Below are 18,658 nucleotides of genomic sequence, written 5' to 3'. Positions count from 1 at the left end.
AAAGCACCTATAAAATAAAATTTCGAGATATTGAGGAACATCTAATCCAATATAATACTTCTATAAATCAACGTAACATGTTGTAAAATGCATCAACAAATGAAAGTATTCACTCTAAGGTGGTTTCGAAGGGCTTTGAGTACCACAAACTAAACTCTAGTGAGCCCCATTTATTTGGTTTAAGCTACAACCAATAGTTTCAAACTTAAGCAAACCATGCACTAACTGAGAGGAAAAATAGAAGTCAGCAAAACTGAGTTTCTCTCAGCAGTGAAGTCATGAGAACAGACACAGAGCTGCGACTAAAAGTCTCTCTGGTCTCCCCAGGGGTAGAGTCAAATCTGTCAGCACCCTTGTCTAATGCAGTTCTCAATGGAAGGCAACAGGGAAAAGATACCTCTCCCCAAATACACCTTCACATACACACGCACACCTCACACCCTCCATCCCCAGCCTACCTTGACTATGCCAGGTTGCATGGATCCTCTCTTGTTGGCTGGCATCGCACAGTCCCAGGACACAGACTTCGCTCTAGCCAGGACGACGTCTCCAGTGTCAGGCAGAATGAGGGTCTTTGTTGCCACAGACTCAATACATGACCTTCATCTCGCTGAAGTAGTTGGAGAGGTTTGATATGGAGAACAGTATCCCTTTTAACATGATGACTGCAAAAGTGGAAAGGAGAGACTTAGAAAAGCTCTGCAGGCTGTGTTTGGGTAGATGCATTCATATTAAAAATAATTTATTTTCAATAACACGTGGCTTGTTTAGTTTCTACAGTTATGTTTGTTTTTAATCTCTCAAAAATAGCACCAATATTCAAAAACGTTTAATTGGATTTGGTCTCAAACATTAAAATATTTATCTGCTGTCTCTTATGTCTTATGTTTTCTATAAATGTTTTGCTTTTCTTTTCATCTCTAAAGGTGTGACCTAACAAACAAAATAACCTGTAAAAGGCAGTGAACTGACATAGAAAACAGATAACAGATAACACTTCAGTTAACCACACAAATGAATGAAAGGGTGGTTACATAAAACAACAAAGCATTTCACTGTACGCAATTGAATAGACACTTGTTAAAAAAGGAGTAATTTGCAATATGAAAAAGCTCACGTAATTAAACTTACCTGACTGTAAAATATACTTCTTGTCTTGCCTGAAGTCAGCTAGCTAAATAGCTGTGTTTACCTAGCTTAATTTATGCAAATGCTAGTTAGCTAAAATGACAGTTGGGTTCCACAATTGTGAGCTAGACACGTGCCAGGCCTAGCAATTACGTAATTCGTAATTATTTTCAATTTGGTTAGGGTTCAGTCAGTGCATGATAAACTTTTCCTTAACATTAGTACCTCTGACTTTGTGCAGGGCTTTAACTCCTAACTTTGTAAAGGGCGACCTCTTGTGAAATTGTTAAATCACTACGCTGCTGCCGTTGAGCGTTGAGCGCTCTCCGACCAATCAGCGCAAAGAACACTGGAACGTCCAAAGATCAACCAATGAACGCTCATGTCTTTTACAGCAAATATGGCGTTCTTTGTATTGTGAAGCGGAGGAGCTAAAGAAAAACAAATACATTTTATATTTTGAACAACTAAAAAAGTCAGGTAAGCATCACATTTATAAATTATTTGACTTAGTTTGGTCTCATTAACCGTGGCATACATGGATTTTTGCACCCAGCAAAACAACTTTCTCTAAAAGTATTAGTCAATGAATGGCATCGGCAGCTAACAGCTAACGTCACTTAGCCAATATATGAATAACGAAGCTAAAGTAAGCTACACTGAGTGGTATGGGCAAACAGAGGTTTGAAGCCAAATAGCTTTAATGGCACTCGTATTCAAAATGTTGAGTAATTTTACAATTGTTTGCTCGTTTATACCAGGATGAAAGTGGTCAATCTGAAGCAAGCCATTCTGCAGGCATGGAAGGAGCGATGGAGTGACTACCAGTGGGCCATAAACATCAAGAAAAACTTTCCAAAGGGAGCAACATGGGACTACCTAAACCTTGCAGGTAAGAGGAGATATTCCCTAGCCCTAATGCTAATTATTTAGCTTTACACCGGTTACTTTTTGTGAGTTATATAGTGGCGTTACATGCTGTTTGTGTGTTGCAGAGGCCCTGATGGAGCAGGCGATGATTGGTCCATCTCCCAACCCCCTTATTTTGTCTTACCTTAAATATGCCATCAGTTCCCAGGTGAGCAAAAAGCAGTGTTTTTCTTATGGTGTAACTGAGCTGTGTGCAAAACCGTATGTATGTTAATCGTCACATTGTTAACATACCTTCTCTCTCCTTAGATGGTGTCTTATTCCAGTGTGCTTACAGCCCTTAGCAAGGTAATTTATACTAGATTAAAATGACATCCTTAATTTGACTAAATATGAAAGGTTTTCATTAATATGTCTTTGTTTTGATAGTTTGATGACTTTTCTCGGGAGCTGTGTGTCAAATCCCTGTTGGAGATAATGGACATGTTCTGCCATCGTCTCAGGTATGTGAAATTATCCATGGCACTTTGTCTTTCTCTACCATTATTTAAGATCTCCCATCCTTAATAATAACTAGGTTTTGTTTTGTTTTTTTAATTAAAAAAATTATGTTTTTTATGTAAACATGATTCGATTACGTTTATTTATATCTTGCGTAGACATTTGTTGTTTCTATTTTTCAAACTTATGTCAGATAACTTGCCACAACGCATTCAGAAAACCACTGAATGTGAAATGAAGTTATTGTTTCACAAGTTAACCTTTTTATTAAATTGTACTTATATATAATAACTCATAGTGAGCAGCCCAGGAAGCTTGAGCTTGCAATATGTTTTATGTAAGCCTTATGTTTAAATGTTTACTGCATGCCTACATGTTTGCTTTTTTAAAATAAATAGTACAGTTTTGAAAAGTCTTCCAATTTAAAATAACTCTGATTCAATCTCATCTCTCGACTGTAAAGCTGTCACGGCAAAGCAGAGGAATGCATTGGGCTGTGTCGGGCTCTGCTGGGCGTGGTGGTGTGGCTGCTGCAGGGCTGTGCCTGGTACTGTGAGAAGCTGAGAGAACTGGGTCCATCAGCCAGCACAGAGGCCAGTCTGAGAGCCTGCCAGGAGAGGCTGCACACCCTGATGAACAGCTCCAAGAACAGAGCACTGGTTCACATTGCTCGGCTGGAGGATCAAGGTGAGACGTTTGTGTGTGTGTGTGCATACGACTGAGCAAAACGCAAATGGATGAAACTACATATAGTTGTCCCAAAGAGATAGATTACTCTTAGCTAAGACCTTTCATTACCAGTGATTGTCTGGAAACATTACGGTTTATATAATTGTGTAAGATGTCCTCTGATTCGATCCTTTAAAAACAATCTGTTTTAGTCCAACCTTATTGTTATGAGTTGGGAATCTAATATATATTTGTCCCCAGGTTCCTGGAGCAACGTGGAGCAATCAGTGCTGAGAGTAACGGAGGGCCTCAACAGTCTCACTAACCAGACACTGAGGAATAAATTAGAGGAAAGCTTGTCATTAGTAAAAGGGTAAATATTTCCACTTTATTCCTACATTTCAAGCACACATTTCTATTGAACTCTGTTTTGATGCTACTCAGCCTGTACCTTGAAAAATAACTCTTCTCTCTGTCCTCAGAATTCCCATGATGCTGTCTGAGCAGAGTGAGCCTACGTTTCATCCCTCCTTCCCATCGGTCCACGCCTTCATCATGCTGGAAGGGACCATGAATCTGACGGGGGAGACACAGCCGCTGGTGGAGCAGCTGATGATGATCAAGAGAATGCAGGTAAACATGTAATAGCATTGAAATGTAATGTTAACCCTTTCTCAAAATACTTGGTGGATTACAATAAAGGGGAAAGGAGGTCTCTTCATTCTTGGAAATGTATTTCGAATCATTCCAGTAAACCCTTCCCAGTGTCATGTGTTTCCATAGGAATTTTAAAAGGGAAGAGAGAGTAAGTAAGTTCTTTGAAATAAGCGTTTATGTTTGCCTGGAAATGTTGCTGTCTTCTTCTTGCAAGAATTCAGGCATAATCCAAAGAAAATCGAGCCCTTGCCGTAACTTGGGAGAGATAGACACACTTTTTATTTAGCTGAAGGTTCCCTAATACACGAGCTAGATATAATGTGGTATGTCATTCTTCGTGTGTTGCATTTCACTGAGGCTTTTATCCAAAGCGACTTACAATAAGTGCATTCGACCAAGAAGATACAAACTTGAAGAAAACAGAATCATAAAAGTACATCAGGTTTCATAGAGCCAAAACATTTCAAGTGCTACTCAACTGGCTTTAGATAAGCCAGTCCTTTATTAGTATATAAGTGCTTTGTTAGTAATTGTATCGCTCGAAGTGGAGTTTCTTTTATTAAAAGTCTTCTCAAATGATCTGTCCTCCACAGCGAGTCCCTACTCCCCTTTTTGTCCTGGAGATCTGGAAGGCGTGCTTCACCGGCCTCATCGAGTCACCAGAGGGCACAGAGGAGCTCAAATGGACTGCCTTCACATTCCTCAAGGTAATCTACACATTTTATAGAGTGAGATAAGGTCAAAAGCAGTAATGAGCATGGGCGCACATAACTGGTACGCATGCGCGGCAACAATCTGAAATGCGTACCGTCTCTTGTGTCACAAAGCGCATTTGCGTACCGACGTACTTGTGAGGCTCTTCCAGAAGGCGGTTAGATCACCGGGCGACAGTCGGTCTCAGTGTGCAAAGACGGGGCTGCTGTTAACGTCGGTCTGTACAACGGAATTGTGCCAAAACTATGCCAACCGGCTGCGGAGGGAGACTCCCCCCCCCTTCACTGGAGAACTGCGCTAAAACAGCTGATTACAGCGTTCACGCTCTGTGTTCACGAAGTACTCCAGTAGCCCCCCCCCCCCGTCGACTTTCCTGAAGTAGCCTACTCCACTAGCACCCCTGCCCCCCCCGTTGACGTTTGCGATACAGAGGGCTTTGGAGCCAGAAGTTGGAGTACCAAACACTGACTCCAGGTACTCATCTGAGTACCTCACTGAGAAAGTCATGTGCCCCCCTGGTTATGAGCAAGTTACACAAGTGTTGTTGAATCTGTCGACATGCACCTTAATGAGAATACTTTCTTTTCACTAGATCCCACAAGTTCTGCTCCGGCTAAAGAAGTACCCTCCGAGTGACAAAGGACAGGTACAAGAATAATTTCCCTCATGTCATGTTTTTAAAAAAGCAAATCACTGATCACTTTTTAAAAACATATTCATGTATGTTCCAGGACTTCATGGATGACGTGAATATAGCGTTTCAGTATTTACTCCAGCTCACACCATTACTAGACAAAGCTGATCAGAGATGCAAGTAAGTGCCCTACAACCTCAGTAATCTGATTTGAAAAGACATTTTAGATAAGAAAGCCTGCTTGATGCCTGGTAAGCCAGCACCATGATGCTTATCACTTTCCCTGTGCTTCTTCACATAGTTGTGACTGCCTCGGCATGCTGCTGCAGGAGTGCAACAAGCTCGGTCTGCTGTCGGATTCAAACACAACCTGCCTCACGTCCAAACGGTACAAGGTCCCATCTCATGATGAACATGGTGTCTAGAAATAAGTGTTCTCTCTCAGAGGCAGTGTTGTTCACCATATTCACACAATCCACCCTATCTCCCCTCCATCCTGTCTCTGTCTCTCCTCCACTCCTCCCTTTCTTTCCATCCCCCCCTTTGCACATTTGATTCAGGGCCGTGCAGGGAGTTTTCCCCGAGGTTAAAAACGGCAGAAAATGCTAACATCCAGCCCAACCCCGGTCTCATCCTGCGAGCTGAGCCCACTGTCACCAATATTCTCAAGGTAGAGCACCATAATGTGATCTAAACTGCACAGGGCATCCTCACTGTATTGTATAAAATGAGTTACGTGCTGAGAAAAAGTTAAAGAAAAATGTGTCGATGTACAAGCGGCTTTCAAAAATCACATAATTAAATTAATCACGTATAATTTTTTTAAAGTAATTTTTCAGATACATTTTTTGTTTATATATATATATATTTTAACAATAGTTTTAAAAATATTTAGCTGCTAATTTATTTGACTAATTCCTAACTAAATTCCTCTTGCTGTGTTAATGTATACACCAAAGCATGTGGAAACATACTTGGCAATTAACCTGATTCTGATTGTTAAAAATAACAAATTGACATAATTCTTCCTTTTCATTTATTAGACAGTAGATGCAGACCACTCCAAGTCGCCTGAGGGTCTTCTGGGTGTCTTGGGTCACATGTTGTCTGGAAAGAGCCTAGATCTGCTCCTGGCAGCTGCAGCAGCCACTGGGAAACTCAAATCCTTCGCCCGGAAGTTCATTAAGTGAGTATAAGCGAAACAGGGAAGACAAAATCCCCCTTTTAGTCACCGGAATCATGACTCAAACAAATGTGACCTGCATGTTTTAAACGAGATGTTTCATAATGTGTGTTCTTTTTTTTTTTCCTCTTTGTTGTAGGCTTAATGAGTTTCCCAAGCACATCAGCGGCGAAGGATGTGAGTTTAAAAAAGATTGACTTGTTCCAATTTGGGAAAGTCTGAGATATTGCTTATTAAATGACACACTAACATTGAGGAGTTTTCCCTCCTTCAGCCAAATCGGCGTCAGTGCGGGCCCTGCTCTTCGACATCTCCTTCCTCATGCTCTGCCATGTGGTGCAGACATACGGTTCTGAGGTTAGTTGATTAATAGCAATTCAAGCTTGTCAGAAGAAGTATTTTGTGTACATCTTTAGGGACAATCAGCCTGCCCTTTCAGTGTTTAACCACAAGATGTCCAGAGAGGGCTGTGCAGCGTCACTGGACTGAATTGTATAGATTCATCTGAACCATGTCGTCTGTCCTCTTGGAACGGTTAGGCCTACATTGAAACAGCTCATGGTTGTCCCATGCATCTTGTTTCAGGTGATCCTGTCAGACCCCAGCCCTTCAGGCGAGACCCCCTTCTTTGAAACGTGGCTGCAGACGTGTATGCCTGAAGAGGGAAAGACCCTGAACCCAGACCACCCCTGCTTCAGACCCGAGCCCGGCAAAGTGGAGAGTCTGGTCACCCTGCTGAACAACTCCTCAGAGATGAAACTAGTGTAAGACATGTTAACCCTGTGAATGCTTTATCTGTCCATTCACATTCACTTCATCTCATGAATTACTATTTTTCATACAACACATTTTTCTGGGTTACGTGGGGATTCATTTTTGAGGGACCTCTGAAGAACATCTTACACTGTTAGTTACAATATGACAAAAAATGGCAGCCATATTTTCATTTTCATCAACGAAAAGAACCCCGACCCATTTCTACTTTCGGGAAATTAAGGGGAACATAATTTAGACTAAATGGACCACCTAGAACAAATTTCTGACAAGAAACCCCCCTAGTTTCAAATATCTAAAATGTATGTCACATTGGGCTTTGATGGTAAAATAACTCTTATTTTTAACTTGATTAACGAGGAAGATTTTTTGGTTTAAATTAGTTTGAACATTCTTTGAATTAAAGAATAAAGAATATATTAACTCAATATAATTGAATCAGCTAAATTAACTGAGCAGATCATAATCATATTTCTAATTGTGCATATATGTCACTCCGGGTTTCCTGTGAAAGTTTAGGGTTAAAGTCCCGATGTGACACCAGTGTCACAGCGATATTTATCTCATTTGTTTCATATCAATTTGATCAAGACATGTTTCCACAACAGGTTAATGTCATAAAGGACATGTTATGTAAGCATTTTAATTCTGAAATGGCTTGAATAGGTAGTCCTGTCACATGTGTTATTCTGGCACATTGACGTCTTGGACATGTTGTTATGGGAACACAAAATCACATGACCTGGCCCATGACCCGCCAGACTGTTCAGTGTGTGACACTTAGGGACTTCATGAGACACAATAAAGGCTTAAGCAGTAAGGAACATTTAAAGTTCATGTGACACCCGTTTCACGGTGGGTCCTTATGGGTTCAAATAAATAGTTGAACCATAAGCATAAATCTCACTTAGCACTGTTTGCCTGTTTTCTGTATGTCACAGTTATAGGAGCTTCTGATGTAACCTTTCTGCAACAGACAGGCAGACCATTCGAACTCTTAAAACGTTATCACCATGCATCATTAATAACGGTGATAGAAATAGAGAAGCACATGACTTACACAATAGTGACACATTATATTGCTGGTTTTATTTCAGACCCCAGTGATGCTTTTGATACATTTAGGTTTGAAGTTTTACATGAATTGTGCACTGATAATTGAATCATTGAAACTATAAAGGTTTATTCTGATAAATCATGCGTTGGTGTTTCTTCGTATTACTTTCATATTCCTTGAAGTTGTTTTTAAGGAAACAATGCTCTGAATAAGGAACTTCCTTTTGTGTGTTGTGACAGTCAGGTGAAATGGCATGAAATCTGCCTCAGCACTCCAGCAGCTATCCTGGAAGTTCTGAATGCGTGGGAGAATGGAGTTCTCTCCGTGGAGGCAGTGCAGGTCTGTTCAACTCCAATCTTTATGTTGTCTTATAAATAGAGGTGAGCGTTTCTCACTCAGTGCTCAGTACAGGTCATTTTCCACATATCAATATCTAATGTTGCAGTTCAACTCATTACTCAAGGTTTCTATGATGTATTCAGTGGAAACTGATGAGTAACATTGTGCTATAAGTTGCAACAGCAGTGACGTTCTGTAGATGTAGATACTTCCTTTTTTCTTTCTTTACTATTCCATTCAAGTTTTTCTTTCGTGCAAAGTAGAAGGATGCAGTTTTAGTCAGAAGCCTGTTTCCTTTGACCCTGCATTTCTCTAACCGCATCCTTCCTCTTTCCTTGCTGCTGTCCTCTATTTGTAAGTGTAGAAAATCACTGATAACATCAAGGGGAAGGTTTGCAGCATGGCGATCTGTGCGGTGGCCTGGCTGGTGGCCCACGTCAGGATGCTGGGGAGGGACGAGAGGGAGAAGCCCCAGACGATGATCCGGCAGCTCGTGACACCGCTGTATGCGGAAAACACTCTGCAGTTTTATAATGAACGGTACAAACAACGGGAAACATACACTTAAACTTCACCACCACCGCACATTACTGGGCTGTACCGAATAGTTATAAAGCTGCATTCTGTTTAAAACTGGTATTCGCACAGTTGCAAATACAAAATAGGTTACACCAAAATTATTAGTATTTTAATATTTGTAGAATTAGATTTCATTTAATTTGTATATGTCCCGCTCATGGTACGCAAAACCAAATGTACAATAATTGCCACAAAACATGACTAACAAAACACCATTGAGTGAAAAGGAGCAGGGAGAAGAATACAATCTTATGTGACCTGCCCCCTTTCTAAAATAAATACAAATAGATGGTCTGCCCTTCATAATAATAAAAAAAAAATGTCACAACCAAACATAACAGTATCTTAGGATACTAAGAGAAACACACAAAAAAATACTTATTTCCCACTTGACGGTTAACGGAAAGAAACAAAACATCACATGTATAAGGAAAGGAAAAGTGCAACACCCTCATCTGAGTCCTACTGAAGAAGAAGTTGGAAAGCGACGCATGATTATAATAACAACAGTCATTTCAGTGCCTGCCATGTAGGATTGGTCCCACCCGTATGATCCAAAGATTTCCATTATCATCAGAGCTTTGTAAGATATTAAATCAATGTTTATGGAACAAAAGATATATGTAATTATTTCTAAAACCCAAATTTACAAAATATTCAACTTTAATCCATGTTTGTTGATACTAGTCTTTCACTGCAGTCCTCCCGCTTTTTGCACACAAAGGAGGCACACACTGATTGGCTAAATTCATTAGAGTAGAACAAAAAAAACATTTGATTATATTAAGGGTTTAATTTATTTTTAGGGTTGATGACGTCCTTAAATAAGACAACAGACATTGATTAAAGCTTCAAATGTCAGAAAGAAAGTAAATCCTTTTAGCTCATCCAGATCTCCAGACCATTACTTCCCAGATTAACACTGATGTCCTCTCTCTCTCCCCAGCGTGATCATTATGAGTTCCATCATGGAGCACATGTGTGCCGACGTCTTCCAACAGACGGCCGCCACCCTGCGCCCCCCCATGGAGGGCCAGGAGCAGATCCCCTACCGCAACCTGCTGCCGGCCAAAGACCCGATCCACATGGCCCTCAGCAAGCAGTTCCAGACGGTGCTGCGCAAAGGCTGGGTGGACAGCCGCGCCCTGCATCTGTTTGAGAGCCTGCTCAACATGGGAGGGGTCTTCTGGTTCACCAACAACTTGGTCAAGGTAAGAGGAAAACAAAGTATCTTGTATTTGTTGTGTCGTTTGAATCCAATGTCTGTATCGTCTAAGTTTCTATCAAATGTTTGGCATATATTAATTGATAAATTATTAATTTATTCTCAAATAAGGCACGTCAAGTTTATTTATATAGCACCTTTCAACACAAGGCAATTCAAAGTGCTTAACAAAAGTGAAAGGCATTAAGAAACAAATTATAAAATGGCATTTAAAAACACAAATTTTAAAGCAAAGCTGATAAAACATGAATAACAAAGGTACATGAATAAAAGTGAAAGTGCCGTGTGAGATACACACATCTGAAATGTTTAATAAGATGTCATTTCCTTTTGCTTACTTCCTTAGATGAATCCACCCATTGAAAATGTTGCTTAATGACACTATTAGTAATCATAAACTCTTCATGATACCTTTTTTTTAGGATGATTTTAAAAGGCAATCTTGTGCTGTCCTAGGTCCTTGCAAAGAGAACTTGACTACCGTAATTTTCGGACTATAAGGCGCACCTGAATATAAGAATATAAACGGTGTGCTCCCAGCGCACGTACCGGCAGTGATCTACAGCAGTGGTTTTCAACCAGTGGTACGGGGACAAACTGTCTCGCTCTCGTAATGTCTGTCTGTCTTGCTCTCGTTCTGTCTCTCGTACCACTCTCGGTTCCACTTTTACTTTTGCGCGCTACCTGTCTCACTCTTTTCCGGCCTCCAGCTTTTCCTGCTGGAGCCCGCCGCTTAAAGGTGGGGGGCGCGGACCGGCCATAGAGCCCATAGAGTTAAAGGTGGTGGACTGTAACCTGTAAAATCCATAGATTTAGGAGGTCCCCTAGTGGCCGTTAGCTGTAAAAATCCATAGATTAGCCGCACCGTTATATAAGCCGCAGGGTCGAAAAATGGGAAAAAAGGCGCGGCTTATAGTCCGAAAATCACGGTATATATTAACCAGATTACTTAATGTGTGTAATCGGATCTCTGTGTTGTGCTTCAGGAGCTGCTGAAGGAGACTCGTCAGGAGTGGGCTGACCGGGTGGTGGAGCTGCTCTACAGCATCTTCTGCCTGGACACCCAGCAGATCACACTCACCCTGCTGGGCACCATCCTGCCCGACCTGCTCACTGACTCCGCCCACTGGGCCAGCCTGGCAGACCCCCCGGGGAAAGCACTGGCCAAGTAAGAGGAAACCTACCACTTGGATGTGATGGAGAAGCGTGTTTTATGGCGATTTGGGATCTGGTGTTAATCTCTTGAATCCTCCTCAGGTTGTCTGTGTGGTGCGCACTCAGCTCTTTCTCCTCTCACCACAAAGGCTCGTTTTCAGCGCGCCAACGCAAAAGGCAGCGAGAAGATATCGAGGTAAAAACCGACACACAAAATCATGTATCGACCTGCGTAATATTAAGATATATAAATATATATACCTGTCTGCTAAATCCTCAGAACTGTTAAAGGATGTTTTTTATTTGTATTTTTAAAAAAAATAATTGTGTAACCTTTTTTAATATAATTAATTTTTCTCTATATAATTTTTGTATGAATGCTTCTACGTAACATTAAGCTGTCTTTGGCTCTTTTCTGCTGTAACAATGCACATTTCCCCTCTGTGGGACTAATAAAGGTATCCTGATTCTGATACTAATCTTCAGCGTGAGGAACAGAGATGTTGAAATGTGTTATCAATGTAGTCTGACTGCGTACTACAGATATGAGCTAATAGCTGTATCTGGCATGAAACACCTCTTTTTGAGATGCATGTATTTCAATGCATGGTTCGTTTAATGAAGACATGATACTATATTTTTTTTTACCCGCAGGACTACAACAGCCTCTTTCCCCTGGATGACACTCAACCCTCTAAACTAATGCGCCTGCTCAGCAGCAATGAGGACGAGCCGGCTGCCCTTTCCAGTCCAGGTCAGTCTATTAATGTCTGGGTTTTAATACACTTGAATTATGAAGCCGGTGGTCTCTCAGTCGTTTGGCTTTTAAGAACCTGTTACCAGCAAGTTGCTTCTTGTGAGTGCTTTTAGCTAAATCAGAAAAGCATAAATAAGCTCAGGCTGTCATTAAGCATCTGTTTTAACCGTCAGCAGGTTCAGACTTGAGCTCTGCAGTTTAATGTGAGGTATTTGGCTTTGAATTATACTGTACTATACAGGAGAGAGATTGCTTTTGAGAACAATAGAAGAATTGTGGTTTCAAATTGTGCTTAAACTAATTACTATTTTCATTTTCTATTCGTTTCGCAATTATTTAATAAGTTTTCAGGTCTTTTTAAATGTCAGTCGTGATGAAAAATGCCATAATAAAATATCTTCTTTTGGTCACAGCTGTAACATATTCTGTTAGCTGTCAAAGGAGAGCAGGGAAAATACAAAGTATTCACATTCAAGAAGCTCAAAACTGAGACTTAAAGGTAGGATCCGTAAGAATGGAGAAACCAGCTCGACTGCGCTAGTATTTGAAAATACACAACCCCTTCCTTCAGACTTCCTTACAGAGCCCCTCCTCCAACACACACGAACGTGCACATGACCAATGAGGGTACCAGATAAGTTTGTGCACAGATGGAAGGCTGACAGGCATCCAATCATTTTAGCCCGGCCGGCTCAGATGATTGGTCGTGCTTTTTACAGTACTACGGCTTCCACAGATGACATTTTTTTAATGTATTTATTGTCAAAGACTTTAATGTATTCATTGCTATCGGGATGTTAAGAGCATTCCATGGAATATAACAAAAAGTGTTTCTGAAATAAATGACATACCCCACCTTTTAGTTTATTTTGTTAAAAAAATGAAAAAAATTCAACTCTTTTTTTTTTTTAAAGTGATTTATGTAATAGTTGTCTTCTTATTTCCAAATCTTTAGCTCTTTCTCCAAACTGCTCTTATCAGCCTGACTGACGTAATCATGATTCAGCTTAGGGAAGTTTAACTTTTTCAGTGTTTGTTACAGCCACGTCAAAATAATTCCGAAACAGGGCGTTAAGGATCGGTGTGTTGCATGACATAGGAAGGAATGCATGAGCTATTTTTATAAATAACTCTGAAAACTGGGGGAGTTGTAGTGGTTTGTTTTTATTCAAAGTCTAATGAGATCATCGATTCACCTAAAAAAGTTTGATGGAATATATGTTTACTTTTAAAGATAACTAAAACGATTTTGGCATATTGTACTTTTGGTTTTGGAATGTGTCTAAGAAAGTTATTTAAGGAACAAACGTACATTGTGAAAGAGAGCCCTGGAGGGAATCCTTTTAGACTTTCAAAACCTCTAGTCCTGACATTTTGTCACCCCCAACAGAAAACTTGTGGATAATCACAACTTCCCTGTTGATTTTCTGTTGTTTTGTGTTTGCTTTCTCCCCATGTGACAGAGTCAAATGGAAACAAAACTAGGGATTTTTTTCTGCTGTTTCTCACATCATGTTTCCTCATAGGAGACCGGTCTATGAGCAGCTCGCTGTCTGCCTCGCAGCTGCACACCGTCAACATGAGGGACCCTCTCAACAGAGTCCTGGGTGAGATCTCTCTCTGTGCTAAACATCCACACATGCTTATAATTACCCCAAAAGGCCCTCCTTTTACAATGGATGCCCATGCCAACGTTCAAGTTGTATCCCTTTCAACATCATCATAATCATTCCGTAAATGTTGCTTAAAAAATATCTGTATTTTGGACATTTTAATTGAACTTTGAATTTCGAACTCATTTTATTATTTTTGTGTTTGGCTTTAAGGGGCCCTGTTATTATATTCTATAGATCTGTGTGCATGTAAATGGTCTGCAAAGGCTAACATCCCACATAGTGACATCACTAACACTTGGGCTTCTATTTGCTATGAACCTGAAATAGCATAATAGGGCCCCTTTAAGCCCCTGTCACACTGTCCCGAAAATTGACACCCGATGGACACACAAATATGGAATTGTGAATTTTGCACGAAGATGGCCCCGAACCACACACAAAGGCAACATTTACAAGACATGCAACTGCAACGAAAGTACCACAAACAATTACGTTAAAGTATTATGATACTGTACTGATATTTTCCGGCGGTCATACGATGGCTTAAGATGCCTTCACGAATGCCTTACGAAGGGCAAAATGGACACACGAAGTTAACACGAAAATGAACCTTCACGAGGTCCTTCGGCAATGCTTTGTGATGCCAAAGATGTTGCCACCGCTCCCGAAGTTGCTGCCGGAGCCTGAGACACTCCACCGGCGGTCATACGATGGCTTAAGATGCCCTCACGCATGGCCCGATGTTGTTACGATCAGAGCCGATTTTGAACATTTCCTTAATCGTGTGTCCATCGGGTGTCAATTTCGGGACAGTGTGACAGGGGCTTTAAGGATGGTTGAAAGGATCTAAATAACTTAAATGTTAATTACATAAGATGATCTAATGGGTTTTTTATGTTTGTTTTTGTTTATGTGGCAATGTGTGTTTGTTTGGACCCAGCAAATAATAATAATAGATTACATTTGTATAGCGCCTTTAAAGGGACCCAAGGCCGCTTTACATGGTAAACAAACAAACAAACAAAAGGGGCAAATAATAAGGTACAAAATTAAATAAGTAGGAGTGGAAGCAGGGGGACTGTGATGGGTTAGGGGTCAAAGGCCATGGTGAACAGGTGAGTTTTTAATGATGACTTGAAGATGTCAGGAAAGAACCGTCAATGCTCATTCTAATGCTAATGCTAACAAAGACAGGACAGTAATTCGAACCACCTTCTCTCTTCTCCTCAGCCAACCTGTTCCTCCTCATTTCCTCCATCCTGGGCTCCAAGATGGCCGGACCTCACACCCAGTTTGTGCAGAGTTTTATGGAGGAGTGTGTTGAGTGCTTGGAGCAGGGGAGCCGGGGGAGCATCCTGCAGTTCATGCCCTTCACGATGGTGAGTTACCGTCCGGCTGGGAGGGAAGAGAAACCGGGGTGGGAGCTGGAGAGGGATAGAGATAAGGAGGGGAAGGTTACATCACACATTACTGGGAAAGGGTTTGGTCTTGCTTCATAAACGGTGTGTCTCGAAGGGCCATGCTCCGGATTTGATCAATGTGTGTGTCTGGAACAAGTCGAAGGGACTGCTAATTTCAATATACATACTGTCTCTCCTCTCTTATTTGCATTGCTGTTTTGCTTTCAGTGTGAGTTGCAGACTGTTGAGATGTCGGCCGTAGAGATGTTTATTGTACTATAAATTACCTTTGGCTTGTGGTGCTGAGTGCCTGTCTTTCCAAATCATAACCAGTTACTTAAGATAATCCACAGATCTTGTTGTGAGCAGTTTCACGTGGGAACTATTTTCCTTCTAACAAACTACAACCACAAACCATATTTCCCTGCAGTAGAAAAAGCGTGTGTTTACTTACGGACAAGCAGCTGGTGCTCTTTCTTTGGTATCCGTGGGTAGAGATAAATGAGTTCCTGCTTGAAACTGCTTACAACAATGTATTTGGATCATCTTGAGTCACCGGGTCATGATTTCTAGAAAGAGAAATTGCTGACGAGTTTTTCAAATGTATTTTTTTTTTATCTCTTTCACCATGTGAATGCCATCTAGTTTTGTTTTATGCAAGAGACAGCTGATGTCACTTAACAGTATGAAACATTCTCACTCCCCCGCAATAGAGGAATGGGTAGATGAGATATTCATAACGGAAAAAATACTTCTTCTCCTCGCCTACAAATGAATAGATTTCTCAGTTAAAGAGTTATATTTATAGAGTTGACAAACGTTTAATCATCAGCTTGACACCCAGTTACACTGACAACAGAAAAGGTTGCTTGGATTCCTAACCAAAATATTATAATGATTTTGTTTGTTTTAAAACTTGCTGGAATATCCATAACTATGTGAATGTACTCCATTGTTGCTTTACATACCTCTGTTAATGTATAAATGAGAGTAACACATGCATCACTTCCGTGCAAAAAGTACGGCTGCACCCACTTTTGGGGGAAAACAAAACTGTCATTTGAATGGCGGTCAATACAAATTCTGAAGTTTTTGCCAATAAGATCAGAAATATAAGAAAACAGTGGATTTTTTGATCTTCAAAGAACCCGGTTACAATGGCCAGACAAGCAAACAATTACATTAAATCGAAGATCGGGCTCGATATATGATTAAATATAGCAGTAGGCGATCGATGTCCATAGATGAGAGTAACATTTACATCACTTTACGGCCCCGCCCACTTTTGGGGGAAACCAACGCTGTCATTTGAATGGAGATCAAGCCTGAAGCCACAGAGCTCTTCTTTTACTGTCCTTTCTTCTTAAGGGAAGTACAGAAACACGTAACTCTGGATTTGTTTTAAATGTTTGAGGTGCAATAAACAACAGAGCAGCTTGTTGGCATGATAACTATTATTTTCCGCCTCGCTCATGAGAGTAACAGCCGGCGAAAAAATTACAGCCTCGCCTACTGATTTTAATTTAACCATATATCGAGCCCGATTGTCGATTTCAAATGATTGAATGTAATTGTTTGCCTGTCTGGCCATCGTAACCTGGTTCTTTGAGGATCCAAAAATCCACGGTTTTCTTACATTTCTGATCGGACTGGCAAAAACTTCAGAATTTGTATTGACCGCCATTCAAATGACGGCGTTGTTTTCCCCCAAAAGTGGGCGGGGCCTTAATTTTCACCCGGACGTGACGTAGGTGTTACTCTCATCTAGATCATGGACATATTTTAAGATGCATATCCAAAAGATAAGAGGATAATGAGAAGGGAAGGGATTCAATTAGTTCTGCTCCTTTATTGCAGATCCCATAACTCCCAGTAACTTCTTTACTGTGTCATTTGTTACTGTAGAGATGTTCTTAGCGATCTTTTAGATAAACCCTCTACAGAATCTAGATGGATAAATCACGCTACGCATTTAGTAAGATGGAAAATGTGTATTTTTAGGTGTACAGATCAAAGCTTGCCTTGTGCAACATTAGAGCCAGTGAAATCTTACTTCCGACACACTATAGCTTGATCAAATCTGTATATGTCTTTCTGTGCATCCAGGTTTCGGAGCTGGTGAAGCTGCAAGCTCTGGCCAAACCTAGAGTCGTGCTGGCCATCACCGACCTGACCCTGCCGCTGGGGAGGAGAGTCGCTGCCAAAGCCATCTCTGCCCTGTAAACTGTGGGTTTAAACGAACCTCAGTACCAAATCAAAGCATTGGCCTTGTAGGTGAAGTACAACCAACGGTAAAAAAAACAAAAAAGACTCTTTAATATTTCATCTTTTGATGAGAGTAGCTCTGGATCCTCCATTTTTAGGGATTTTTGTTGGAAAATACCTTGTTTATATCTCTGTAAACCCTGTCTTGCTATTGTATGTTCTTTTTCACACTTAAAGAAATGTGTAAATATATTTTAAAATAAAATAAAAAAACACTGAAGATCGTCTGTTTCTGCTTGCCATACTCCTTTTTACATCGTTAAAGGTCACCTATTATGCAAAATCCACTTTTCCATGTCTTTTATACATCAACATGTGTCCCCTCTGTGTAAAGAGATTCTGAAAGTTTCAAGAAAAAAGATTCTCTCTCTTTTTGTCCTGATCCATTTATATAAAAACCTGTCTGAAAATGAGCTGATCAGATTTTGGCCACTTTATGATGTCATACGGTTTTTTTATCTTGTGTAATCATTAGCCAATCACCAACCAAGGTAACCCCCCCCCCCCCCCCCACACACACACACACCTTATCACCTGAATCTCCTCCAAGAGCACCATTGTGTTCTTTTTAACCAAATATCTCAGAGGGGCGTGGGGAGGGGCTCCTTATTTTCATCTAAAGTAACAGACACAGGCCGTTTCTCAATCGCGAGGATACTGGCTTGGTAGTCGCATACTTCCAAGTCACTTCCTTCAGAAACGAAGCAAGTATACTTCCAAGCCACGGCTTCGGAAAACAAAGAAGAATGGAACAGGCTAACAAGTGCGCCTCTCTCTCTCTAACGGTTTCAACATAAACTGTACCGAAAATAAATACCTCACGATGTCTATCTAATTATGAACTTGCTTTACTTTCACGGAACACCTTTTTGGTGATAACAAATGCAACAAAGTAACATATTTACCAACACATGTTCTACGCCACTACATACTTACATTTAAATGTGTGCTGCTGCGTCGGTTCAGCCATTCTCCACAAAGGTTTTTGAAATTGGTCCGTGCGCAAAGCATTGTGGGGATTTGAAGGACGCGAAGTCTACCGATGTACAGCCTCGAAATTACCCCCAATCCAAGGACGTGGCCTCGGTGGAATTCCAAGTATGCTGGAGATTGGAACAGTCCTTCGGCGGCACTC

General features: G+C 40.8%; 1 protein-coding gene and 1 long non-coding RNA gene across 3 annotated transcripts in view; one reads left to right on the top strand and one right to left on the bottom strand.

Annotated features, from left to right (window-relative positions):
• LOC307024082 overlaps window positions 1-1,353 on the bottom strand; it is a 37,411-nt gene extending 36,058 nt beyond the window's left edge. The window contains exons 1-2 of the long non-coding RNA XR_013803834.1: window positions 1,132-1,353; window positions 459-665 (exon numbers count right to left, since the gene is read on the bottom strand). This is a non-coding gene — a long non-coding RNA (uncharacterized lncRNA). The remainder of the gene's footprint in view (window positions 1-458; window positions 666-1,131) is intronic.
• A 118-nt stretch (window positions 1,354-1,471) lies between these two features.
• Window positions 1,472-17,750, top strand: med24 (mediator complex subunit 24). 2 transcript variants are annotated; one of them, XM_079657891.1, is made up of 26 exons: window positions 1,472-1,608; window positions 1,890-2,020; window positions 2,124-2,206; window positions 2,308-2,346; window positions 2,428-2,501; window positions 2,963-3,186; window positions 3,430-3,541; window positions 3,651-3,801; window positions 4,419-4,532; window positions 5,132-5,185; window positions 5,271-5,353; window positions 5,475-5,561; window positions 5,744-5,843; window positions 6,217-6,359; window positions 6,496-6,533; window positions 6,631-6,713; window positions 6,942-7,120; window positions 8,427-8,526; window positions 8,891-9,066; window positions 10,052-10,316; window positions 11,317-11,498; window positions 11,588-11,681; window positions 12,140-12,239; window positions 13,769-13,849; window positions 15,089-15,237; window positions 17,365-17,750. In XM_079657891.1, the coding sequence occupies exons 2-26, from the start codon at window positions 1,891-1,893 to the stop codon at window positions 17,479-17,481; spliced, it is 2,958 nt and encodes a 985-aa protein (XP_079514017.1). In that variant the 5' UTR covers window positions 1,472-1,608; window position 1,890; the 3' UTR covers window positions 17,482-17,750. The 2 variants fall into 2 exon arrangements, with proteins under 2 accessions (XP_079514017.1, XP_079514016.1); XM_079657890.1 differs by having other exon boundaries at window positions 6,493-6,533.
• Window positions 17,751-18,658: the final 908 nt, after the last annotated feature.

The sequence above is a fragment of the Notothenia rossii genome, assembly GCF_949606895.1.
Source record: "Notothenia rossii genome assembly, chromosome: 11".
NCBI classification, from domain to species: Eukaryota; Metazoa; Chordata; class Actinopteri; order Perciformes; family Nototheniidae; genus Notothenia; species Notothenia rossii.
This window is presented reverse-complemented; position numbering and strand designations above follow the sequence as displayed.